Source organism: Heloderma suspectum, chromosome 2 (assembly GCF_057233095.1).
Source record: "Heloderma suspectum isolate Gila_16-S chromosome 2, 16-S_ref, whole genome shotgun sequence".
NCBI classification, from domain to species: domain Eukaryota; kingdom Metazoa; phylum Chordata; class Lepidosauria; order Squamata; family Helodermatidae; genus Heloderma; species Heloderma suspectum.
In genome coordinates, this window is record NC_139459.1 from 192,372,693 (window position 1) to 192,400,041 (window position 27,349).

The 27,349-nt window shown below is 47.0% G+C and overlaps 2 protein-coding genes and 1 non-coding gene across 41 annotated transcripts in view; 1 reads left to right on the forward strand and 2 right to left on the reverse strand.

The window, feature by feature from the left end:
* SMARCC2 (SWI/SNF related BAF chromatin remodeling complex subunit C2) overlaps positions 1–9,543 on the reverse strand; it is a 44,782-nt gene extending 35,239 nt beyond the window's left edge. For all 38 annotated transcript variants that reach the window (XM_084837052.1, XM_084837049.1, XM_084837051.1 and 35 more), the window contains exons 1-5: positions 9,369–9,543; positions 5,047–5,166; positions 3,151–3,236; positions 2,422–2,503; positions 2,240–2,332 (exon numbers count right to left, since the gene is read on the reverse strand). In XM_084837052.1, the coding sequence (XP_084693178.1) occupies positions 2,240–2,332; positions 2,422–2,503; positions 3,151–3,236; positions 5,047–5,166; positions 9,369–9,479 (492 nt within the window). In that variant the 5' untranslated portion in view covers positions 9,480–9,543. The remainder of the gene's footprint in view (positions 1–2,239; positions 2,333–2,421; positions 2,504–3,150; positions 3,237–5,046; positions 5,167–9,368) is intronic.
* Positions 9,544–12,273: 2,730 nt separating this feature from the next.
* On the forward strand, positions 12,274–12,355 carry TRNAS-CGA (transfer RNA serine (anticodon CGA)). The gene has a single exon. It is a non-coding gene; the product is annotated as a tRNA-Ser (tRNA).
* An 11,035-nt stretch (positions 12,356–23,390) lies between these two features.
* On the reverse strand, positions 23,391–27,349 carry LOC146353681 (uncharacterized). 2 transcript variants are annotated; one of them, XM_084837059.1, is made up of 3 exons: positions 25,380–27,349; positions 24,435–24,581; positions 23,391–23,949 (listed from the first exon to the last, which is right to left on the reverse strand). In XM_084837059.1, the coding sequence occupies exons 1-3, from the start codon at positions 25,952–25,954 to the stop codon at positions 23,946–23,948; spliced, it is 726 nt and encodes a 241-aa protein (XP_084693185.1). In that variant the 5' UTR covers positions 25,955–27,349; the 3' UTR covers positions 23,391–23,945. The 2 variants fall into 2 exon arrangements, with proteins under 2 accessions (XP_084693185.1, XP_084693184.1); XM_084837058.1 differs by having other exon boundaries at positions 23,801–24,581.

The window sequence follows — 27,349 nt, forward strand, 5'->3', positions numbered from 1 at the left end:
GCGTAGTCAATGAAGCAGAAATAGACATTTTTCTGGAATTCTCTTGCTTTCTCCATGATGCAGCGAATGTTGGCGATTTGATCTCTAGTTCCTCTGCCTCTTCGAAACCCAGCTTGTACTTCCGGTAGTTCTCGGTTCGCATACTGCTGAAGCCTAGCTTGTAGGATTTTGAGCATCACCTTGCTGGCATGTGAAATGAGCGCAATGGTGCGGTAGTTTGAACACTCTTTGGCGTTGCCCTTCTTTGGAATTGGAATGTAAACTGACCTTTTCCAGTCTTGTGGCCACTGTTGAGTGTTCCAGATTTGTTGGCATATTGAATGCAGCACTTTAACAGCATCATCTTTTAGGATTTTAAATAGCTCGGCTGGAATACTGTCATCTCCGCTAGCTTTGTTGTTACTAATGCTTCCTAAGGCCCACTTGACTTCACTCTCGAGGATGTCCGGCTCAAGTTCAGTGACCGCATTATCATGGCTATCAGGGACATTCAGATCTTTCCTGTATAGTTCTTCTGTGTATTCTTGCCACCTCTTCTTAATCTCCTCTGCTTCTGTTAGGTCCCTGCCTTCTTTGTCCTTTATCATGCCCGTCTTTGCACAAAACGTTCCCTTGAGATCTCCAATTTTCTTGAAGAGATCTCTAGTCTTTCCCATTCTGTTGTTTTCCTCGATTTCTTTGCATTGCTCATTTAAGAAGGCCTTCTTGTCTCTCCTTGCTATTCTCTGGAACTCTGCATTCAGTTGAGTATATCTTCCCCTTTCTCCTTTGCTTTTCGCTTCCCTTCTTTCGTGAGCTACTTGTAAAGCCTCATCAGACAGCCACTTGGCTTTCTTGCATTTCTTTTTCTTTGGGACGGATTTCGTTGCTGCCTCCTGAACAATGTTACGGACCTCCGTCCATAGTTCCTCAGGCACTCTGTCTATCAGGTCTAATCCCTGAAATCTATTCCTCACCTCCACTGTATATTCATCAGGGATATGATTTAGGTCATACCTGAAAGGTTTAGTGGCTTTCCCTACGTTCTTCAATTTAAGCCGAAATTTTGCAAGAAGCAGCTCATGATCTGAGCCACAGTCAGCTCCAGGTCTTGTTTTTACTGACTGTATGGAGCTTCTCCATCTTTGGCTGCAAAGGACATAATCAATCTGATTTCGATATTGACCATCTGGTGACGTCCATGTGTAGAGTCGCCTCTTGTGCTGTTGGAAAAGAGTGTTTGCTATGATCAGCGTGTTCTCTTGGCAAAACTCTATTAGCTTTTGCCCTGCTTCATTTTGTACACCAAGGCCATGCCTGCCTGTTATCCCGGTGATTTCTTGACTTCCTACTTTAGCATTCCAATCCCCTATGATGAAGAGGACATCTTTTTTTGGTGTTAGTTCTAGAAGGTGTTGTAGGTCTTCATAGAACAGATCAACCTCAGCTTCTTCGGCCTCAGTGGTTGGGGCATAGACTTGAATTACTGTGATGTTGAATGGTTTGCCTTGGATTCGTACTGAGATCATTCTATCATTTTTAAGATTGTACCCCAGTACTGCTTTTCCCACCCTTTTGTTGACTATGAGTGCTACTCCATTTCTTCTAAGGGATTCTTGCCCACAATAGTAGATATGATGGTCACCTGAATTAAATTCGCCCATGCCTGTCCATTTGAGTTCGCTGATTCCCAAGATGTCGATGTTCAATCTTGCCATCTCATGTTTGACCACCTCCAGCTTACCTTGATTCATTGATCTGACATTCCAGGTTCCTAAACAATATTGTTCTTTACAGCATCGGATTTTCTTTTCACCGCCAGACACATCCACAGCTGAGTGTCCTTTCGGGTTTGGCCCAGCCGCTTCACTCTTTCTGGCGCTACTTGGAAATACCCTCTGCTCTTCCCCAGTAGCATATTGGACACCTTCCGACCTGAGGGGCTCATCTTCCGGCGTCATATCTTTTAGCCTTGTGATACATTCCATGGGGTTTTCTTGGCAAGAATACTGGAGTGGGTTGCCATTTCCTTCTCCAGTGGACCACATTTTGTCAGAACTCTCTGCCATGACCTGTCCGTCTTGGGTGGCCCTGCACGGCATAGCTTATGGCTTCACTGAGTTACGCAAGCCCCTTCGCCACAACAAGGCAGTGATCCATGAAGGGGAAGCACATGACTAGCTCAGACCTTTTCACCAATATACACCTCACTGAAAAGTCTTGCAATACTGAGCAACTGCTGTTCTGCACTGTCACCCACCTGGTGTCGTTTGATGATGTCTTTCAGCTTAGCCTGCAATTTAGGGTCAATGTCTGGATGCAAATAGATGTTAGGTCGGGAAAGGCAATTGTTCTGGGAAAGAAACACATGGCGCAAATTAACACCTGGTGGCCAGAAGGAATGTTTCCTATACAGGGGTAGGGAAAAGGAAGTCACTTTACCTGCACCAAAGATTTTTCGATGGTCATGAACATCTCCACATTGCGGTCCATCCGTGATGGATTCTGGAAATCGAAGCGCCGCCTTATTGGAAGAGAAGAGCAACTTTCATGAAAGTCACAGATCACGCCTCATAGATAATCTGTTTTACAAATAGGCTAAGATGGGGAGCCTAATATCTGAGCATGGAGAACTCAATAAGGCCACAGAGCACTGTGGATCCAGATTCATTCTGGGAGACAGACTCACTCATATAAGAACTCATAACTATACGGCTACTGTATTCACCATTCAGGGCACTGTCTCTGGGTCATGGCCTTGGATATTAAATATAACAGCAGTCACTTCCTCCCAATTCAGCACTACTTGTGCAGTGACACTGACGTAGTACCATCAGTGCTTTACAAACTGTATACAACTTCATGTATTGTTAGCCAGTAGAGGGAGGAATGGAAGAAGGTTCATTCAGGAAGGTTTACTAGCAAGACACAAACCATGCCATTGTTCTATAACCCATCCTCCCACAAAATGAAAGGATAGGGGGCAGAGAAGCTGGTGTTAGCAACACACACACACACGCACAGTATTATTTCAAGATTCAACATTACATCTGCTTGACAAGCACTAAACAGGTACTCATACATTTCCACATGAAACCAAGAACCCCTATCCTGTGGATGTGTTCCTGCTCTTTCATGGGTTGTGGTGAGAACAGTAAAGAGAGGGCTTACCATCCTTGGTCACTCTTGAATTTATAGGCTGCTGCAAGAATGTGACACAAGGCACCACCAGCTTTGAAATCTAAGAAGCATTTAATCTGTAAGAGACAGAGGTAGCCAAGTAAGGAGTTATATCAGCTGCACCTTCTTCAGACGTTTGCCACTTCAATGGAAAACATAATGAGAGTCCCATGTTACAGTAGAGTACCTTGAAGAAAGAGTCTGATATTTCCAGTGAAAGACCAAAACATGGCCACAGAGCTTCCTCTTGTTATCAAAAAAGAGAAAGGGAATATTTATTTTATTATTTTATTGATTTATTACATTTCCATACCACCCAATAGCCGAAGCTCTCTGGTAGGTTCACAACAATTAAAACCATAAAATACAACACAAAGTCCAGCAAAGTCCAGCACAGCCACTTAATTAGAGATGTTATTTGGATGAATGACAATGTAATAAATTCAAATACTGTTTTGCTTGGTAGCTAAGGAATTGAAAGCATCTTTTGGGAATCAGCAAAAGTAAATTATAGTATCTCTGCAGCAAAGATGTTATGAACTGATACTGGATTAGCCACCAAAAATTTTAAGTGGATTTAAATTATACTTGCACTGAATTTTGCATAACTGTGTAGATGTGATCAATGTAATTTGTTTTTCTGCTAATCTATATGTATGAAACACTATGTATAAATTGAAGTTGTGGAACCTCCCCTCACCCACCACCAAGGCACATGACCACAAATGGAAGATTTTTTCTTATGCTTAATTGCCATTTGGGATGGGCACTACAGGCAACGTAATTCCCCACCCTTGGTGTAAATGTTGCCCCCTTAAATGTTTTGTATTCTATAGTTTTCTATTTCTATAACAAAATAAAAAGTTGTTTTTATGCTGTTATAACCTGCCAAGACTTAGCAGGGGTAGACAACACGAGTACCATCACCCTGGCCCCCACCTGGTCCCTGCCGCCACGCCCAAAATCCCATTGATTCTGCAGGGAAACAAGACTTGCAGAGTTGGCTCCCCTTATGTGCGCCCCCCGCTCTGCAGAATGGGACTCCCGACAGGAGCCCCATTCTGTTGGGAATCTAGGTGCAGAGGCTCCCTACATGCCTCGGTGCTCAGCAGAATCCCTGAGAGCTCAGCAGCAGAGGGGTGCCTCCCAAATCTCGGAAGTTGCCCACCCTTGGCTTAACGGAACTACCAAAAGTACACCAGGAGCAATTTCTGTCAGCGTCAGCTTGGATTAAAACCTGACACAACTGCGTTCACTGAGAATGCAGTAATTAATAGTTACTGTGTTCTTCTCCTAAACCTAATTGTTCTGAAAAATCCCACCAGCACTAAACTGCATGATTGTATTGGCAAGTGGGTGCCATGTAGTCCTGCAAAGAACGACGACCCAGTAAGGCACAAAGTTTGTGCATAAAATCCCCATGTTCTCCAGTTACCAGATCTCAGAGCTGTAGAATCAGGTGCTACGCTGTGGTGTTAGAATTCCGGACAGTTCCACCTCAGACTACAGGTAAGGGCTTCCTTAAATAAAAAGCACATGTAGCAAACTAGCATATCAGCTAGAAAGATTTAATTCAGCCCTCTCCTCTGTGTGCTCTTTCCCTATATGCAGGGAGCTTTTTACACAAGGAAGCACTTAAAAATACCATACATCTGCAGTATGTAGTGGCAAATTCCAGAATTCTAGTCCCTCAGCCTACTACCGCATTCTGCATAAGGTAGAATAGCTCTCAGGGAGAAGGGCAGGAAGATTTCTGTCAAAGATCCTGAGCCACTGATCACACTAGGCTGCTCTGTTTAAGCCAGCTCCTTATACATTAGAATCTATTCTAATGAAGATCTTTTTCTTCCTCTACCACAAAGAGATCAAGAAGGCTGTGGCACTCACCGGTAACTTTGTGAGCGGTGCATTGCTGACATGCTTTCCAAATACCTCTTCTTGGAACTGGAGCAGCTGCACAACTAGGCTGGACAATGACTTATTGGTAGGTGGTTCTGCTTGGATGTACTGTGGGAAAAAGGATTGAGGCTTTAGAAGAATCCTGCCCAGAGCCTCCTGCCAGGGGCTCCTTGAAACCACAACCAAGCACAACTGTCCTGAGTGACCTAAACTGGGTTACACTGGGAGCACCAGCCCCATTTTTTTTCTTTTATTTATTTATTACATTTCTATACTGCCCCATAGCTGAAGTTCTCTGGGAGGTTCACAACAATTAAAACCATAAAATACAACATAATAAGACATAATATAAACGTTTAAAACTACAGTACAAAATCAAAATGAAAAATTAAAGCCAAAATAAAACCTAGCAGCAGTGCAAAGATTTAAAATGCAGCAACATATTTAAAAACAGAAACTGAAAGACTAAAGTGCCTGGGGAAATAAGAAGGTATTTCAGTATCTGAGAAAGAACAGAGAAAAAGGCAATGGGGAAAGAAAAGGAGAAAGGCATGTACAGCAACAACAACAAAAAATTAAAATGGGTTTTAACTTGCAGGCTAGGATTAAAACCGCCCAGAGAGCTTCGGCTATTGGGCGGTATAGAAATGAAATAAATAAAATAAAATAAAATAAAAAAATAATTGAAAAGTGGATTCCAAGTCTCAGAGCTTTTCTACATGATGCTGTTAATTCGCTGTATCAACTTCCGGTTTTGTCACAGAATTAAGTTCCGAGCACTACATAAGGAGCATTTCTTTTCCTGCTTTTCCACTACATAACCTCTAAGAGGCACTGTGGTATAACGGAATAGCACAAATACACAAGAGGAAACCGCGCTTTCTTTTGCTTTCACAATTAAATGCTACATTTTCCCTGCTCTAAAAAAAAACTCGCTGAAAGAGTTGGTTAGACACAGATGCGAACCTGGAGGGTCACATCATCGTCTAAAGAACCCATAAACAACCATGAGTAGGTGACGATGAGCGCAGGATAAATGCCTCATCAGTGAAAGAGATGCTTCCTCAGAAGGAAGAAACAACACATCTAGAGAGATCCAGTTCCAAAACACAAAGAAGAAATAATCTTCCTTTCTAGCATTTATATATATTAGATACAATTCTAAACACACTTACAAGGGAGTAAGCCCTACTGGACACAATGGAACTTACTTCTGAGTAAACATGCATAGGATAGTGACAGGCAACATTTAGTTTCCAAGCAAATCACTAAACTACCACCCTAGCACTAACCATTTCTCTTTATTTCCAGTTTGTTTTGTTTATACTAGCAGGAATTTAGGTACCTTGCAAACAGATCATTGTTTCCCATGGGCTCAAAGTGGTCCAGTAAGTATTTTAAGATGAGGGCAATGAGACTCCCAGCTCCAGAGGATCACAGCCTTTTTGGAAGCTAATTGTATATCAGTTCAGGTGGCACACAGATGAGACTGTCATCAATATTCTTAAATCATTCTGCAGCACTGTTGTGGACAAAAAAGTACTACATCCCTTTTCCAGGCCTCATATGATACAATTGCCACTCATCTGATCTTGTTCATAGTGTTACTCGCTGAATATTTCTTTAGAATCTCAGTGCTCAGAACTCTAGGTCATAATAGATAATTACACAATTATAAACTTCTATGCACAACGTTTCTATGGAATGCATGGTGTAGGAAGGTTGCAGAAACTGATGAGCTGTGCTATTGCACTCCTGCTGCTTTCAGATTCTGCTTCTTCTTAGTTGCCTTGTCTACTGCCCTGTCCCTTGTAACTTGTATCCTCTTAGGCAAGTTGGGGCACTGATGTGTGAATGGGGGAGTAAAATCTTTTTATTCCCCTCCCATCAAAGGGCAAGGATACCATTTCAGATCTGGGGGGAGTGAGGAAGATTCTCAACAAAATCCTGCTCTTGTACATATTCAAGATGAACAGTACAATCACGCAACACATCTGCAACATCTTTACTCAGAAGTAACTCTCCCTGTGTTCAAAAATACATACTTCCAGGTAACGGCACACTGGATTGTAGCCTGTTTAAAGCAGTGTATTTAAAGCACATTTCTTGTGGTTACTTTGTTATACCTTACAAAGAGCAGTATTTATAACAATACACATTATATAGCAGCCTTCCACAACCTAGTGCCCTTCAGATGTTTTGGACTATAACTCCCATCATACTCTACCACTGGCTATGCTAGCTGGAGCTGATGAGAGTTGGAGTCCAAAACATCTGAAGGGGAAGGCTGTTATACGAGATTAACATGGCTCAGGCACCCTTTTTTTAAGCAAAGGGATTTGTGACTATTTAATGCATAATTAGTACAGAGGCCCATTTAACTGTATATAGCTACAGCCATTCAGTTGATGAAGCAATGAGTTGGCCAGAAACTAGGGAGGGGGGATCCCTCCCATCATCCCTAAATGGCATCCCTGCAAACCTCCTCAGTTTGTCTGGTGTACAAGTACCAACTAGGTATATAAACATTTAGTTCAGTTTTTGCAGCTGGATCATTTCAATTATGTCTAAAAAAACTCAGCATCCAAACAAAATAAAAAATAAGTTGTACATTGCTAGCTTTCTGTTAATATTATGGGACCTGTAAACAGAGCCCTTCAATGTTGTTATCCTTGAGTTTTGGTTGCAGACAGCTAAGGGGTTGGCAAGAGATTTGAACTTGCAGGGAAGCGGTGAACATCAGGTCACAAGCTGTCACTCCAAACACAGAGGGTTGTCTGTTGACTCAGCTACTCTCTCTCACTTGGAAGGTCAAAGGTAAGAGTCTGGGAACCAAAGCCCACACTACTTCAGAAAGGATGCAGCAGCAAACAACAGAGACCCTAACACAGGAAAGCTATCAGGCTCTGCTCCACGTGCCTTCAACGGAGAAGGCTGCACGTGTCCCATTTCCCACAAGCCAGAAGTTATCTATCCACAGACACCAGAGTTCATCCTCCTATACTGGGGGGGCAGCAGTGGGGGGGGGGAATCTACAGCAGAAATTCCATCAATGTTCATTTCAGCTTCTAGGCCTTCGGCTCCACTATGGTCAGAGGCCTAACAGAGGCAAGCTGAAAAGAGCAGGGGGACCTAACATGCAAATGACCTGGGTTGAGGGAAAACAGTAATCTGAGCTGAGCATGGTGGGTGGGGAATCTCTTCTTGAATACTGTCTTATTGTAAGGATGAGGTAAAGAGGTTAAACTGCAATACACAAAGCATTTCCTATTTCTAGTGACAGGAATTCACATTAGAACGGATACATGAAAGCAAAGCAGGACACCCAAAGGAGAGTAAGGGGGTGGCTGAGAATCTCTCCTGGGGGAATACAAACAAAACCCAACCATCGTAACACATCCTATTTCCAAAAGGCAAAGACTTCACATCCTGTACCTTTCAGCAGGCCAAAGACAACAGTTACAATAGATTGGAAAGGAATGACTAAGGTCAACTGTGGATGAGCAATTCAGACAAAATATTAAAAATGCAAAGTCAGTTAACGTATCAATGAATGAAAGTTTCAGTGACCAGAAAGGAAAGAATCTGTGCAGAAGGATGGGGAAGGAAGGAAAGAAGGAAGAAATGCTTAGTGGGATGTAGGACGAGGGACAATGGGGCATGCATGGGGCAGCAGGTGAAACCAGCAAGCCACCAAGAGGTCAAAGAGGGAGTCTATCACCCCTCTGGTCTGGAGGAAAAACAAACTGAGATGTCAGAGTTGTCAAAATGGGATTCCGCTTTTCTGGAAGGTGTCAGTGAGCTACGGAGGGTCAAAGGAGAGAAAACTGAAATGATTTGCGATTTATTTTGGCTGAAAAGATAACCCGCTGCTAGAGGATGGAGTCAGCGGGGTGAAAGGGCGCGTTTCATATATCCGAGGGTGGCTCTCGATCGCAGTCTTAAAGACCCCTCCAATTCTAACACTGGCCCCACCCCACCGCTCTACCTCCATGGGGGGAGGAAATGCTGGTCCCTTCGGTCTGCGTGTCCCCCTCCCTTCCGATCTTGAAACGCCTTACACCCGCCCCTCCCTAATACACCCAGGCCCGTCTTGCTCGTGAGGTGGGAGCGGGGGCGACGTGTGCAATGCACCATGGGGTGCGTGGGTGGCTCTTGAGCACATTTGCAACGGGCAGGTCACTGCAGAAGAGAGCCGGCGGGGCAGGCGAGGAGACTAAGCGCCCTTTCCCTCCCCCGGGAGCTTCCCGAAGGTGTCGCCTAAACGGCAGGGTGGAGCAGAGGCAGGCCCGGGCCTGGCAGGCCGGTACCTTCTTGTAGTTCTTGCCCAGCCAGACGCGCGCGCTGTCGAACTGGCTAACGGTGTCCGAGGCCTCGTAGTACTTGACGTTGGGGCCGCCGTCCTTCTTCCGCACCGCCATTTTCCCAGCGCCGCCGGCCTGGGCCGCGCTGCTTCGCCCCGCTCCCTCTCGCTCCCCGTGCGACGCCGCCGCCGCGGCTGCCAGGGCCCTCGTAGCGCCCTCTGCCGTCTACTATTCCGCGCTGCGCGGCATCGCGCTCAGGTCGCGCTCCCTCCTCCCCAGCCCGGCAACTTAGGCGCAGCGACCCCTGCTGGGGGGAAAAATAGCCTCGCCTCAGCCGGCCTGACTCCACACGCCCCCTGCCGGCGAAAACCCGCAATTACCAAGCGACTTTGCGGCCCATGGTGGAAAGAGCGGGAGGGAGAGATGTCGGAACGAGCGTGCCTCCGAGGACCCCCCGTTTCCGGAAATCAACAACAACAACAACAATAATGTATGATAATATTATACTATAATATAATATATTCAAGAATAGCATTTATTATTATTAAAGAAGAGATGTCTCCCACAGTAACTGAAATGGGTTTTATATGTGTGTGTGTAATTTCAATTTCATGGAACGGAACGGTTATACCCTTCACCATTAGGGACTCGAGACTATCTGGCATTTAGTAAAAAAACAAATGAACTGAGTTTCACAATCACGACTGCTTCACTAAATTTTAATTAAAGTTACCTACATTAACTTGTTGCATAAATAAACTTCTCGAATGCGTTGCGTTCAGTCACTCCTTGTGCGTCCAGCAGTCTGGGTCCTTAGGGCACAACCCTGTGCAGGTTTAGGCAGAAGAAAGCCCGAGAACTCCCAACATTCCCCAGGCAATATGGTTGGCTGGGGTATGCTGGGAGTTGTAGGACTTTTTCTGCCTAAACTTGCACAGGGTTGCTCCTTTAAGTGATATGCTTCGTAGGCCATTTAAAACGTCATGTGATCAGGCAATAGACAAACTGATTCAGAACACAATATTTGGTTCACCAATGACAAAGAACCCTTAACTGTAGTTGTTGTTTGGAAATAGCCGGAGATACATTCCTGGTTCATTCACCCCAGTAAAAAAAAAAAAAAAGGCTAAAAAAAGGCAAGCTGCATCTGACAAGTTGACTGAGTGGGGGTCACCATAGAATTTGGGGTGGAGGTAACTCCCTGGGGAGATGTGAGCCAGTAAGGCCAACTCTCTCTAGCTTGGTTGGGACCAACTGCCATTTAACTCCCCCTCTCCCCAAACTGTCTCCCTCCGTGGCCATTCCACCGGGCATTTGTGTGATTTTATGAAGTGTTTATGCCTGAATTTGCTTGCTTTCCTGTTCCTTTCCCCTTCTGTATCATGTCTGTTAGACTGTAAGCCTGCAGTGTTGTTCTAATCTTTGTAGAGCACCTAAAAAACTTTAGGTGTTTTACAAACAAACTCCTCTCCCTAGTTCTGGTGTTTGCTTAGGCTGGGAACCCAAACCTCTTTCTGTTTAGGGCCAGTGGTTTAACACTATATGATCTTGCAGGCTTGAGTACTGGCACCTCTTTTCCACCAGAAACATTGCCTCCCTCCTAGTTAAGATTATTTAATACATATAAGTTACCCTCCTAATGCCCTTAGCTGATTTCCTGTCACCTTTCCATTGCAGCCTTATGGATGAAGTGAGGACTTTAAGCCATTCACCTTGCAATCCTATATATGTGTGTGCAGATGTAAGTCCCACTGAGTTCAGTGAGGTTTCCCCCAGGTAAGTGGGTATAGGATTACAGCTTTAAGGCGCAATCCTATGCATGCTTAGACACTGGGGCATGTTGGGAGCTGTAGGACGTTTTCTGTCGAAACATGCGTAGGATTGCACCTTCAATTCATTCTGAGTTCCTAATAAGGGGTGTGTGTGTGTGTGTGTGTGTCCGTGTCCTGTTGCCCAGATAACAAGAGTGTGATCACATATTCTCATTACCAGGAATTAGCTCTACTCTGGCAGGTGAAAATAACAGTAATAAATCATCATCATCTCTGAGCATGAGCAGAAAAACCACTCATCACATATTAGGGAAGAGCTCTTGTCAGACGGAGGAGTGGTCTCTGTTCTCTGTTCTTAGAAATTCAATCTCATGTTTGAAGGATGTCCAGAGGCAACTGATGTTTGTTGAGTGATCTTGAGTAGTGTGTCCTGAGGGGCACGAAACACTGATTATGACACTGGCGGCGGCGGGCTAATTTCCAGACTAGGAAATGCCAAGGCTTATTGTATGCCATGGCCTCCACAGAAGCTAATCCCAGACGTCTAGATGTCTCTCAGGGGGCACCAGAAAGAGGTGGCAACTTGCCCATCATTTCATTTCTGGCGCTTGAAAATCCCGTTAGTGAGAGAGCGGGAACTCTGCACATGTTCGGGAGCTTCAGCATGGTTTCACATAGGCATTGACGCCGGTTCCACAGATCTGGAACCCCGCAATTCACATTAAGCCCCCCCGAGGGAGACAAAATCAAGTCCTGTGTGGAGGGAAGCGATCAGTACGAGCTAGGGAGAAAGGAGTACGTTCAATAAAGGGTGAGGGGGGCGGGCGGGCGAAGGTAGAAAATAGAGTCTCAGTTAATCGCTATGCGAGAAAGATCCCTCGGAGGGGCAGCGAAATAGGTCGTGCGGGAGAGAGGGAGATAAACGCCACGGGGGGAAGAATGGGGCAGGGCCAGAGGCTGCATTGTTTTTGGCTGCGGGCAGAGCGGGCTTAGAGGTACAGGCTTGCGCCGCCATTCTCCTCCCCCTCCCAAGAAGGATCTGGATCCGCGGCAGCGGGTTTCTTCTTCCCGCGCTTGCTAATTGTCCAGCGGTTAGATGAATCTGTCTAGCTGTAGCTCCGCGGTGCCTTGGCCCGGGAGTCACGGTGGCCGAGTGGTTAAGGCGTTGGACTCGAAATCCAATGGGGTTTCCCCGCACAGGTTCGAATCCTGTTCGTGACGGTGGTCTCGTTTTTATGAAGAAAGGCGCCGCCTACTTTTAACTGACCCCGGCTTTAAAAGGAACGGTCGTAGAAAGTGATTAAACACGGCGGTGTGTGCGAGCGAGTGCGTGCGAGAGAGGAGAGGGGGGGGGGATCCTCGCGGCGTTAAACGCCAGCGCGCGGCGACAGAGCTCGGCAACAGCGGAAGACGGGGAACCTTCAAGCACGTTGCTGACCGCGAAGGAGAGGAGGCGTCTAGCTTGCGCAGCTGCCCATCTAGGCGGAGCGTTAGCGCTAAAGTAGCTGAACTGCGGATCACGCGGTTCGTGAACTAAGATCAGCCTTCGAGTCCAGGTTGGGCCGGCGATACATGTGAAATTGCTGGGCCGGCGAGACGCCTTCTCGCTTGGGAGACTAGCGACTCCCAGGTTGTTGTTCAGTCGTTACGCCGCGCCCGACTCTTCGTGACCCCATGGACCACAGCACGCCAGGCCCTCCTGTCCTGCGCTCTCTCCCGGAGCGTGCTCAGGTTCATATTCATTGCATACGTGATGCTATCTAGCCATCTCATCCTCTGCCGTCCCCTTCTCCTTTTGCCTTCAGTCTTTCCCAGCATCAGGGTCTTTTCCAGGGAGTTTTCTCTTCGCATTAGGTGGCCAGAATATTTGAGCTTCAGCTTCAGTATCTGTCCTTCCAATGAGCACTCAGGGTTGATTTCCTTTAGGATGGACTGATTTGACCTCCTTGCAGTCCAGGGGACTCGTAAGAGTCTTCTCCAGCACCACAGTTCGAAAGCATCAATTCTTCGGCGCTCAGCCTTCCTTATAGTCCAGCTCTCACAGCCATACGTTGCTACTGGGAAAACCATAGCTTTGATTAGACGGACCTTTGTCGGCAAGGTGATGTCTCTGCTTCTTACTATGCTGTCTAGGTTTGCCATAGCTTTCCTCCCAAGGAGCAAGCGTCTTTTAATTTCATGGCTACAGTCACCGTCTGCGGTGATCTTGGAGCCCAAGAAAGTAAAATCTGTCACTGCTTCCATTTCTTCCATTTAAGCAAAATTTTGGCTTAAATTGAAGAATGTAGGGAAAACCACTAAACCATACAGGTATGACCTAAATCAAATCCCTTATGAATACACAGTGGAGGTGATGAATAGATTTAAGGGATTAGACCCGATAGACAGAGTGCCTGAGGAACTATGGACGGAGGTCCGTAACATTGTTCAGGAGGCAGCAACGAAATCCATCCCAAAGAAAAAGAAATGCAAGAAAGCCAAGTGGCTGTCTGATGAGGCTTTACAAGTAGCTGACGAAAGAAGGGAAGTGAAAAGCAAGGGTGAAAGGGGACAATATATCCAACTGAATGCAGAGTTCCAGAGAATAGCAAGGAGAGACAAGAAGGCCTTCTTAAATGAACAATGCAAAGAAATCGAGGAAAACAATAGAATGGGAAAGACTAGAGATCTTTTCAAGAAAATCGGAGATCTCAAGGGAACGTTTTGTGCAAAGACGGGCATGATAAAGGACAAAGAAGGCAGGGACCTAACAGAAGCAGATGAGATTAAGAAGAGGTGGAAAGAATACACAGAAGAACTGTACAGGAAAGATCTGAATGTCCCTGATAGCCATGATAGTGCGGTCACTGAACTGGAGCCAGACATCCTAGAGAGTGAAGTCAAGTGGGCCTTAGGAAGCATGACTAACAACAAAGCTAGCGGAGATGACAGTATTCCAGCTGAGCTATTTAAAATCCTACAAGGTGATGCTGTTAAAGTGCTGCACTCAATATGCCAACAAATTTGGAACACTCAACAGTGGCCACAAGACTGGAAAAGGTCAGTTTACATTCCAATTCCAAAGAAGGGCAACGCCAAAGAGTGTTCAAACTACCGTACAATTGTGCTCATTTCACATGCCAGCAAGGCTATACTCAAAATCCTACAAGCTAGGCTTCAGCAGTATGTGAACTGAGAACTACCAGAAGTACAAGCTGGGTTCCGAAGAGTATAACCATAGAATCATAGAATAGTAGGGTTGGAAGGGGCCTACAAGGCCATCGAGTCCAACCACCTGCTCAATACAGGAATCCAAGTCAGAGCATCCCTGACAGATGGCGGTCCAGCCTCGTCTTGAACGCCTCCAGTGTGGGAGTGCCCACCATCAAAGCTATGGTTTTCCCAGTAGTAACATATGGCTGTGAGAGCTGGACTATAAGGAAGGCTGAGCGCCAAAGAATTGATGCTTTCGAACTGTGGTGCTGGAGAAGACTCTTACGAGTCCCCTGGACTGCAAGGAGGTCAAATCAGTCCATCCTAAAGGAAATCAACCCCGACTGCTCATTGGAAGGACAGATACTGAAGCTGAAGCTCAAATATTTTGGCCACCTAATACAAAGAAAAAACTCCCTGGAAAAGGCCCTGATGCTGGGAAAGATTGAAGGCAAAAGGAGAAGGGGACGGCAGAGGATGAGATGGCTAGATAGCATCACCGATGCAATGAATATGAACTTGAGCACGCTGCGGGAGAGAGCGGCGGACAGGAAGGCCTGGCGTGCTATGGTCCATGGGGTCATGAAGAGTCGGACACGACTTAACAACTGAACTACAACAATGAGAAGAATAGCTGGTGGAAATGGATGAGGCAGGAGCACTTGCTCAATGGTTCTCAAACTTTCCACCTTTAGAGAACACTTTTCCCATTGGTGTATCCATCAAAGAACCCCTTGTGTATTCTGGAACATGTTCTAGAATTCCTATTCAATTTATGCAGAGTGTTGGCTAGGCCTATTGGACCTCTTGTTGCCTGCACGAGCTGTCTGCTTCCTAGAATACACCCAACTTTCTCCTGTGGCTGTGCACTGTATATGAAGATCAGTGGTGAGCAAGCATTCAAGTAAATCATCTGGCATTACTGATCTTCTCTTTGAGGAACCTCAGATAAGCTCCCAAGGCACCCCAGGGCTCTTCAGAACACATTTTGAAAATCACAAGTTTTGGAGTTTAATCAGGAAGGACAGCCAGTGGCATACACACACACCCATCGTTGGTGGCCCATAAGTAATGGAACAAACCCACATAATTTCAAACTTAAAGATCGCCTTTAATACCTGGATGAAAAATCCTTTGCAGTCAATGACTGCCTGAAGTCTGGAACCCATGGATATGACCAAATGCTGAGTGTCCTCCCTCGAGATGCTTTGCCAGGCCTTTACTGCATCTGCCTTCAGCTGCTGCTTGTTTGTGGGTCTTTCTGCCTTCAATCCTGTCTTCAGTAAGTCAAAAGCATGCTCTATTGTGTTGAGAGCAGGTGACTGACTTGGCCATTGAAGAACATCCCACTTCTTTGCCTTGAGAAACTCTTGGGTAGCTTTTGCTGTATGTTTTGGGTCATTATCCATCTGCAATATGAAGCATCGTCCTATCAGTTTGGCAGCATTTGGCTGAATCTGAGCAGAAAGTATAGCCCTATACACTTCAGAATTCATCCTGCTGCTTTTATCAGCAGTCAGATCATCAATAAACACCAGTGACCCGGTTCCACTGGCAGCCATACATGGCCATGCCATAACACTGCCTCCACCATGTTTGACAGATGATGTGGTATGCTTTGAATCATGCGCTGTTCCTTTCCTTCTCCATACTTTTCTCTTCCCATCATTCTGGTACAAGTTAATCTTGGTTCCATCAGTCCAAAGAATCTTATTCTGGAACTGGGCAGGCTTTTTTAGGTGTTTGCTGGCAAAGGCTAATCTGGCCTGTCTGTTCTTGAGCGTTATCAGTGGTTTGCACCTTGTTGTGAAGCCTCCGTATTTACATTCATAAAGCCGTCCCTTGACTGTACATGCCTACCTCCTCAATGACATGCCTACCTCCTCAAGAACATTCTTGACCTGGCTAGATGTTGTGAAAAGGTTCCTCTTCACCATGAGCAGCATTCTGCGGTCATCCACTTTAGTTGTCTTCCGTGGTCTTCCAGGCCTTTTGCTGTTGCTGAGCTTGCCAGTTAATTCCTTCTTTTTCAGGATGTTCCAAACTGTTGTGTTGGCCACTCCCACTGTTTTTGCTATCTCTCTGATGGGTTTATGTTGTTTCCTCAGCCTAATGATGGCCTCCTTCACTCGCATGGACACCTCTTTGGACCTCATGTTGGGAGTTCCAGTGAACAGCTACCAAATGCAAATGTAACACTCAGAACCACCTCCAGGCCTTTTCTCTGCTTGATTGGTCATGGGGCACCCAGGAAAGAGGCCACACCTGGCCATGCAGCTGCTTGTCAGCCATTCGTTCCATTACTTATGAGCCACCAATGATGGGGGAGGCGGGCGGTGTATGCCACTTGCTGTCCTTCCTGAATGGTTAGTGCCCCACTTTTGTCAAACCCCTTGAATGACAGCTGAATGTCCTGACTTTGCTCCTATCTGGGTGTGTTTCCTTTCATCTTCAATGTGGTGGTGTACAGAGGCCAACTGCCAAAACAGTTATCCTTGTTCCAATATTTCTGGCCCTGACTGTATCTTCCCCTTTCTCCCTTGCTTTTCACTTCCCTTCTTTCCTCAGCTATTTGTAAAGCCTCATCAGACAGCCACTTGGCTTTCTTGCATTTCTTTTTCTTTGGGATGGATTGAGTTGCTGCCTTCTGAACAATGTTACGGACCTCTGTCCATAGTTCCTCAGGCACTCTGTCTATCAGGTCTAATCCCTTAAATCTGTTCATCACCTCCACTGTGTATTCATAAGGGATTTGATTTAGGTCATACCTGTATGGTTTAGTGGTTTTCCCTACATTCTTCAATTTCAGCCGAAATGTTGCAACAAGAAGCTCATGAACTGAGCCACAGTCAGCTCCAGGTCTTGTTTTGACTGACTGTATAGAGCTTCTCCATCTTTGGCTGCAAAGGACATAATCAATCTGATTTCGATATTGACCATCTGGTGATGTCCATGTCTAGAGTCGCCTCTTGTGCTGTTGGAAAAGAGTGTTTGCTACGATCAGCGTATTCTCTTGGCAATACTCTATTAGCCTTTGTCCTGCTTCATTTTGTACACCAAGGCCATGCTTGCCTGTTATCCTGGTGATTTCTTGACTTCCTACTTTGGCATTCCAATCCCCTATGATGAAAAGGACATCTTTTTTTGGTGTTAGTTCTAGAAGGTGTTGTAGGTCTTCATAGAACCGATCAACCTCAGCTTGTTTGGCCTCAATGGTTGGGGCATAGACATGAATTACTGTGATGTTGAATGGTTTGCCTTGGATTCGTAGTGAGATCATTCTATCATTTTTGAGATTGTACCCCAGTACTGCTTTTCCCACCCTTTTATTGACTATGAGTGCTACTCCATTTCTTCTAAGGGATTCTTGCCCACAGTAGTAGATATAATGGTCACCTGAATTAAATTTGCCCATGCTTGTCCATTTTAGTTCACTAGTTCACTAACAGATGATGCTGTTAAAGTGCTGCACTCAATATGCCAACACATTTGGAACACTCAACAGTGGCCACAAGACTGGAAAAGGTCAGTTTACATTCCAATTCCAAAGAAGGGCAATACCAAAGAGTGTTCAAACTACCGTGCAATTGCGCACATTTCACGTGCCAGCAAGGTGATGCTCAAAATCCTACAAGCTAGGCTTCAGCAGTATGTGAACCGAGAACTACCAGAAGTGCAAGCTGGGTTCCGAAGAGGCAGAGGAACTAGAGATCAAATCGCCAATATTCGCTGGATCATGGAGAAAGCAAGAGAATTCCAGAAAAACGTCTATTTCTGCTTCATTGACTACGCTAAATCCTTTGATTGTGTGGATCACAACAAACTGTGGCAAATTCTTAAAGTGATGGGAGTACCAGACCACCTTACCTGTCTCCTGAGAAACCTGTACGAGGGTCAAGAAGCAACAATAAGAACCGGACATGGAACAACCGATTGGTTCAAAATTGGGAAAGGAGTATGACAAGGCTGTATATTGTCGCCCTGCTTATTTAACTTATATGCAGAGTACATCATGAGAAATGCCAAGCTGGATGAATCAGAGGTCGGAATTAAGATTGCTGGGAGAATTATCAACAACCTCAGATACGCAGATGATACCACCCTAATGGCAGAAAGTGAAGAGGATCTAAAGAACCTCTTGTTGAGGGTGAAAGTGGAGAGTGCAAAAGCTAGTTTGAAACTCAACATTAAAAAAACTAAGGTAATAGCATCTGGCCCCATCACTTCCTGGCATATAGAAGGGTCAGAAATTGAAGCAGTGACAGATTTTATTTTCTTGGGCTCCAAGATCACCACAGATGGTGACTGTGGCCATGAAATTAAAAGATGCTTGCACCTTGGGTGGAAAGCTATGACAAACCTAGACAGCATAGTAAGAAGCAGAGACATCACCTTGCTGACAAAGGTCTGTATAATCATAGAATCATAGAATAATAGGGTTGGAAGGGGCCTACAAGGCCATTGAGTCCAACCCCCTGCTCAATGCAGGAATCCAAGTCAGAGCATCCCTGACAGATGGCGGTCCAGCCTCGTCTTGAACGCCTCCAGTGTGGGAGTGCCCACCATCAAAGCTATGGTTTTCCCAGTAGTAACATATGGCTGTGAGAGCTGGACTATAAGGAAGGCTGAGCTCCAAAGAATTGATGCTTTCGAACTGTGGTGCTGGAGAAGACTCTTAAGAGTCCCCTGGACTGCAAGGAGGTCAAATCAGTCATCCTAAAGGAAATCAACCCTGACTGCTCATTGGAAGGACAGATACTGAAGCTGAAGCTCAAATATTTTGGCCACCTAATACAAAGAGAAAACTCCCTGGAAAAGACCCTGATGCTGGGAAAGATTGAAGGCAAAAGGAGAAGGGGATGGCAGAGGATGAGATGGCTAGATAGCATCACCGATGCAATGAATATGAAATTGAGCACACTCCGGGAGAGAGCGGAGGACAGGAGGGCCTGGCGTGCTATGATCCATGGGGTCACGAAGAGTCAGGCACGGCTTAACGACTGAACAACAACAGCAGAGACAAGATGTACCCAGTACCCCACTTCAACATTTATCTGATAGAGACCCTGGGGAGAGAGCCAAGTGTTGAAGACTGGCACCAACTCCTTCATGCTAAAAAAAATTCCAATATGAAAATATGTCTTCTTGCTTCTCATTTCCCCCATATGTCTCCATCTTTGCATGAACATCAACTCAAAGAAACCTTATTAACAGCACAGCCCTATGCATGTCTACTATGCAAGTGCCATTGAGTTCAGTGAGGCTTACTTCCAGGTAAGTGTGTACAGGATTGTAGCCTACATCTCACCCCGCTCCTTCCTTCAGGTTGCTGTACAGTCCTTAATGTGCATGTGCACGTGCGTGTACACACACACACACACACACCAACTGCAATTCCCTAAAAATAACCCTAACACACCAGCAGACTAGATAGCAACACTGGACACCAGATACCAGCTATTTTACCTTCAAAGTGTTTTACAAATTTATCATAGCAATCCATTGAGGGTGTGAACAACTTCCTCTCAGGTTCAGATCATGATAAACCCATCACTAGTTGAAACAGCTCTGCTGGGCAACACTGTGAAGATGAAATGGAGGTGGAAAAGAACTTCTTTGCCACCCTTGTCACCACAGGGTAGGCTCGATAATGAGCTCTCTAACCTGTCTTCGGTCAGATTCGGACAAATCTTTCTCCACTTATGTTCCAGACAACATCCCACTTGCTTCATTGCCCACAGTTCCAAGGAGTACCATAGTGCTAATTTGCTGGGCTAAGAGGAAGAGCGTGCTTGGGTACGATCACATCAACTGCCCTTGTCAACTGCATATCCTATAGAGTAAAAACGGCTTCAACTGGATAACCAGTCATACCAATTGGAAAAGCCCCCAGAGCCCTTTGAAAGCCACAAGGATCTATTCACCTCTGCAGGGTGGACCATTCTAATAGGTCCCCCACTGTTGTGAAGGGGAAAAGCCACTGAAAGTCTAAATCTCAACAGGTCTGACCAAAACAAAGGGGTAGGTGTTAAATCCCCTAGTTTCAGATCACAATCCTTTTGGGACTATTGCTGGTCCTGAAATGTAAATCATGGCTGTGCCATGATTTTATTGGCCAAACACACTAAGAGGCGGTAGCAGGCTTGCTTCTCACAGAACACTTGGACAGAATAGTGCCTGAACATTTTGTCTCCTATCTTGGGTTCTACAAGGGATAGAGACTTACTCTTTTTTATTATTTGAAAGGTGGGGATCTGGATTAGCTGGTGGGCCACCTAGGGCATGGTTTAATGCAGCCATGATAGCAGAAGCAAGTTGGGAACAGATGTGGACTAAACAACCATTGAACACCACCAAGTTGAATTAGAGAATCAACGTTTAAGCTTATTTGTAGGTGGCACCTCACCCTGGTGCGATAAATTGATTGTAAGCCTGAGGGCAGGGATTGCCTCATTACTAATTTTTGTAAGCCACTCTGGGAGCCATTTTTTGGCTGAAGAACGGGGTAATACTGCAAACAAACAAACAAACAAAGTTAGCAAGGATGTCATTCCAGAGGGCTATTGATTCACCAGTAGTGGGAATATGTTAACGTACAAGCATTTTGGTCAAACATCTTTGCACTTTTCTACACGAGGCTGTTAATCCGTTGTATCTACTTTCAGTTTCATCGCAGAATTGAGATCCAAGCACTACACGAACAACATTTTCTTTCCTGCTTTTCCCCTACATAACTTCTAGGCAGCACTGTGGTATAGTGGAGTGGCATGATTACATAAGCGGAAAAAGTGTTTTCTTTTGCTTTCAGAAATAATACCACGTTTTCCCTGCTCTAAAAAAAACTCGCTGAAAGTGCTCTTTAAGAACAGATGTGAAACTGGAGGGTCATGACATCGTCTAAAGAACCTGTAAACAACCATGAGTCAGGAATAATGAGTGCAGAATAAATGCCTTGTGTAGAAAAGCTCTTTAAAGAAATGTCATATGTAACACATCAATGAACTGTACTAAAGTCTTTATTAACATTGTTATCCCTATATAATGACATAAGGAGTACTGTATGTCATAAAGAATTAGGGTGCAATCCTATGCATGTTTAGATAGAAAAAAAGTCCTACAATGGAGCACTTTTGATCAGCTTAGGCTGGTATACCAACTACGCCCTTATCTGGACAGAGATAGCCTAGCTACAGTTGTCCTTGCTCTGATAGCTTCCTGTCTGGATTATTGCAATGCGTTATACGTGGGGCTGCCTTTGAAAACGGTCCGGAAACTTTAGCTGGTCCAAAATAGGGCAGCAAGATTGTTAACAGGGACTGGCCTGCAAGCTCATATTACGCCAGTACTTTTTCAGCTGCACTGGCTGCCAGTCCATTTCCGGGCACGATTCAAAGTGCTGGTATTAACATTTAAAGCCCTTAACGGCTTGGGGCCAGGTTTTCTGAAGGATCGCCTCCTCCCATATGTGCCTGCCCGGACCTTAAGATCATCGTCAGCGGCCCTTCTCCATGAGCCCCTGCCAAAGGAAGTGAGGCGGATGGCTACTAGGCGGAGGGCTTTTTCTGCTGTGGCACCCCAACTCTGGAATGAGCTCCCTAGTGAGGTTCGCATGGCGCCTACATTGTATTCCTTTCGGCGCCAGGTGAAGACCTTTTTATTTTCCCAGGCATTTTAGCTTTCTAAACTTTTAGCTTTGCTGTTTTAAATCTGTATTTTAAACTCCTGCACTGATGCTAGGTTTTATTGTGGTTGTATTGTTATATTGTGGTTTTGATAGAACATATAATGATATTGTTATATTGTGGTTTTGATAGAACATATATTATATTGTTATATATTGTTATATAACATATTGTTATATTGTGGTTTTGATAGAACATATAATGTTCTATATATTTTAAATTGTTTCATTGTGTGCTGTTGGGTTTTAATTTTTGTGAACCGCCCAGAGAGCTTTGGTTATTGGGTGGTATAGAAATAAATAAATAAATAGAATAAAAACTCCCAGCATTCCCCAGCCAGCATGGCTGGTTGGGGAATGCTGGGAGTTGTAGGACTTTTTTCTATCTAACTATGCATAGGCTTGTGCCCTTAGTCTCTCGTTTATTAATAGCAGCATGTATGGAGGTGGTAAAAGGGTGGAAAACCAAGTTTTCCAACCAAAACCAGGAAAACCTGAGTGGCCTGAACAGCACCACAAGGTTCCTGTTTCAGGCTGACTGGAGCTCTGATCAAAAGCATTCCTCTTGGGGCAGGCATAGGGAACCTCTGGCCTGCAGGCCAGATATGGCCTGCTGAGCCTCCCCATCCGGCCTGCCAGCCTCTTTCTTAGGTGCCACTTCACTGCCTAGACCCTCCCTTTTCTTACTGCCTTTCTGTGCTGCACAGTGGTAATGGGAGCCCCTTTGTCACCCTACAGCACAGAAAGGGCTCCTTTTGTCCCTGCACAGCATGGAAAGGCAGCAAACTGCTCATGGAAGGAGACATGGCTTTCCCCCTCCATGGGTAGTTCATTGCCTTTCTGTGCTGTGTGGCACTTTGGCAGCTTGCCGCATGGAAAGGCAGTGCCAGCAAGCAGCCCGTGGAGGAAGAGGGTGATCCCTCCCTCCATGGCACTTTGCTGCCTTTTTGTGTGGTGTATATGTCTATGGACGGAGTGTGTGTGTCCATACAAGCAGCCAGGGTTCCATGCCAGCAGTGGTGGGTGCCCCCACCCACTGCAGGCATGTGGCCCCTGACATGCTTGCTCAGAATCAATTTGTCCCTTGGGCCAAAAAAGATTCCCCATCCCTGTTTTAGGGGATGGCACACATTGCAACATTTTACTGCAGGTCCCATTTGTTGCCCAGGTTCATTCCCCCCCCCGACTTTTTAAAATGATTTAATAACTCATCCTCAAAGGTGGAGATGGCCTTGTGATTGACATAAGAGGTGGCAAATCTGTGTTGACATAGCCCTGCTTTGAGGAGTCAGGGTGTGGCTTCACGACTGACACAAGGTCTGGCTAATCAGCACTCTGCAAATCCAGCTTCTGCCCTGAACCAGAAGACGAGGATTCCCTTTGAGCCCAATACGAGGGACGATAGTCTGTATGTGTCAAATGTGGTCAGTGTGTGAACACAGTGGGCACACTGCTTAAATTATGTACATCTATATGCACGCTACAGTACTGTGTTTCCCAAACTGGCCATATTATTTACTGCTTTGTTAATATTAACAACCCATATTACCATGTTCATCTGCCTGGGCATGTTCCTGCCTGAATACATTAACGCGTACTGGGCTGAGCAATTGCCACTCTTTGGACAAGGTTGGCTCATTGGTTCAGACTGTTCCGTCGGACTGGGAAAGTGGTACGACATAAATTCTGGAGCTTTGATTGGCTGTTGTTTTTAACAGAGAGGGGTGTGGCCTTGCCCAGTGGGACTATTTAAACTTTATCGTAGAAAATAATCACACTAAGAGAAACGAAAGGAGAAGAGGCAGTGACATTTATGAAGACGGACGTTTCACTAGTGCTGGCCCAATAGCAATTTCTTCCTGATATGGCTAACATCAGCCTCGGCATGTTACTTGTCAATTTCTCTGACATCATCCCGGGCATCCCTGTTGCCTTCTTCTATCTAGACGACAGACGGAAGAGGGTACTTTTGGTCTTCTTTGTCACTGGATTTGTCTGGCTACCTCCCAACTTCATTCTATTCACCAGGTTTGTGGCAGACATGGTCTTGCTATGCGTCAGGCTGCACATGCTGTACAAAGACATCACTGCATTCTCGGCCAGGCTAAATGTGCCATATCTGAACACCGATATATTATCCCTTCTGAACGTACACCATGTAGAGCTCAGTAGCATATTCACCAAGATGTACAGGATATGCATGGCCGTTGCTGACACAGCCTGCAGATTGATCTTACTGTTTAAGGACTTCTATAACATCTGTGCCAGGACGTTTCTGCTATTAAGACTGATAAAAAGCTATTTTTAACGAGCAAAAACAGTGTGGTCCTGTGGCACGAAATCACAGTGTGTGACGAACTCGTGCTCTAACTCTTGCTACATCGCAAAAGTTGGGAATTCCCGCCGAAGAGGGAAGAATGCGCTGACCTGTTCAGCTTGCTTCCAACACAGGCGGCAGAGGGTGAAGGTTTTGTAGGGCCCTTGGGCCCGACACCGTCAATGGACCCCTTCGACTGGATTTGGTTCCGGAAGAGTGGCGGGCAGTCAGGTGTGAATTCGCCCAGGCGCTGGAGACTGCGGAAAGCAGAGACCCGGACGTTGACGCGAGGGATGGGCCGACCCGCGCGGGGCTCGACGACCCCCGCCCCGCAACCGCTCGGCGAGCGAGCCTCATGCTGTCCAGGATCCGCGCGCCGAGCGCGGGGACGCGTGTCCCAAGCGACCGAGAATAAATTCTGCACCCCCGCCCGAGACTTTTCCGGTGTCCGCCTCTGTTCTTTCAAAGCGTCCCGCTCCGGACCCGCCAGCGCGCCCAGCCGAGCCCGGCGAAGGCGGGGTGCCGGGGCCTTTCCTGCCCATGCCTGCTGCCGAGAGAGCCCCTCCGCCCCGGGCCAGCTCCTGTCCCCCGTCCCATCCCGGGCCAGCTGCGCGGGGGCAGCGGCTTGGCCGGAGGAGGAAGGCGGAAGGGGCTTCCCCCCCGCCTCCGTCCCTCACGCCGCTGCCTTCGCGGGAGCTGGGACAGGATGGGGAGGAAGGATCGGCCCCCCCAGCCGCGCGCCCCCCGCAACCTCTTCGAAAAAGTGAATCTTGAGCACAGTGGCCGGCCGCACAGAGCCGGCCAGCATGCGCAAGGCTTAATTTGCGAAAACGGCGAGCTGCCGCCCGCGGCTCGGCTGCGGGGGCTCGCCAGCAGGGCGGGCACGTCTCGGCAACGCGGCGGGGGCTCTGCGAGCCGGGGCGGGGGCGCGCGGGGCGGGGGGGAGTCCGGGCTCCAGCCCCGCACAGACGCTCCGGGCGTCGCCGGTGGAAACCGAAGCAGCGAGCCGGGGGATGGGGCTCGCTAGAGCCACCGCGGCCTGGCACTGCGCTTACGTCGAGCTGCGTCCGGGCGCTTGCTGCCACGCGGCCTGGCTGGGAGCCTGGGAAAGGAGTCGGGACCGTCCGGCAGCCTTCGCGGGAGGGAGGACAGCGGGCCGAGCGGGAAGACGAGGGCTTGCCGGAAGGGTCAGCTGCTCCAGCTCGCCCGCTGATTCGGAGAGCTGAGGGCGCCCTGGCGCGCAAAATCCCCGCGCGGGGGGGGGGGGGGGCGGGTCTCGACCTGAAATGCGAGAGCGGACGAAGCAAGGCCGCCGGCTGCCTGACGAGGCCCTAGGCGTTTGGCTGTCCTGTGCGCGGGGACGGGAAGCGCGTGGCGTGTTCCTGGGCGCAGCAGATTTCCGGAAGACGGGGGCTGTCACGCTTAATCGGAGTCTTCGAGGTGTCAACCCGCCATGCTGGCACTGATTGACGGGATTCCGACTGCTGCGCAGGGACAATACCCTGGTGTGTGGGACAGGGCTGAGAGGGCAGCCCAGCCTGGTGTGGTGCCGCAGAGGCCGGGCAGTTACTGCGGCACATGGCGACTCTTGCATGGCGGCCTTTACAGCTGGCACGAGGTCCAGACTCATGCGTAGCGGGCTGCCACATTTGAGAGGAGGCTCGCTGGGAGCCTGCCCTGAAACAGCCGGCGAGACACGTGGTTTTGTTGCTTGGACAGTCGCGTGACATGGAAGAAAGGCAGGCCCAGGCAAGAGCCACTAAACTGGAGGAAGAGGAGAGCAAGTGAGAGGTGTCATGAAGAGACGTGTTTGGGGCACTGATTGAAGATGGACTGTTGCTGAGTGAAACTGATGGGAAACCCACCCCTGCATAGCTGGAACTTTGGAAGGCGCATGGCTTAGACAAACGTAAGCCCAGACTGCAGGGCCAGGGGTTGGGGAACTCCAACCATACCACCGGCCCTTATTATGAATGGAGTGAAGATGAGACCCTGATCCTGAAGCCTTCCAAGCGGTATCCCGACTTGTCAGGGTGGAAGACATCTCAGCCAGGACAGGAATGAGATCTGGCCATCTGAGTGAGGTGAATGAAGAACGCTGCCTCAGATGGCCAAGACTGCCTTTTGAGCTCTGTATGTCTGTATCTGATGATGTGTCCTTTGGAGTCGATGACAAAGGCATGATGGCAAGCTGGGGCCATGTGGAGTTTAGATTGTACTCATGAAGGACTACAGTGAACTACTAGAGCGACACATCAAAGTGGGAACACCTGCCCCTGACCTGGATGGGGTTGTCCATAGTGTTTTGCTACATAGAACTTCAGTGTAACAAATGTCCTTGTGGGGAGCCAGATGCCCTTTGAGTGTGTATGTACCTTGCCCCTAGCCCTAATTTGTAATTGCGGGCCCCAAGACCAGGAGAGGCACTCACGTTGTGCGTGGGGCAGAAAGTACAGATTTTTTACCCTAGTTAGCCACCCAAAGTGGGAGGAGGTGGTAGCATATGGGGAGGGTACAATCTATTGAGTCATTCCCTGGGGGTTGGAAGTGTCACAGTCTAATGATTTGGATCAGGCAAACTGCATAGATGTGAATGATGTGCTTAATGTTCTCAGTAACTTTTTGTTTTGCTCTAGAGAGGTGTCTTCATACCTGTATTTGTGCCTGTGGTTCCTGCCACGTGGGGGCGTAAACTTTCTTACTCCTCTTCATCATCGAATGTCTGTCATCTGGGTCAGCTGGACGCATGGTCCTATAGGCCAACCGAAAGCTACAGCAGCAGCAGCGGCTCCCCTGTAAGGATCAAGATGCAACGACTGCGTGTGATTGGCAGCCAGGAATGGGTCTTGGTGGGGGACTGTCTGTATTGTCGTGTACTGGCTAATGTGTTTGAACATGGATTGTAGCTTAGGCCCAACTTTCTGTGTGCACCAGTAAGAGTTACATCACAAGATTAAAAAATGCAAGCTAAGCGGAATGTTTCTTGATGGATTCTGCATGTGTTAAAGTGATGCTATTGAGATGG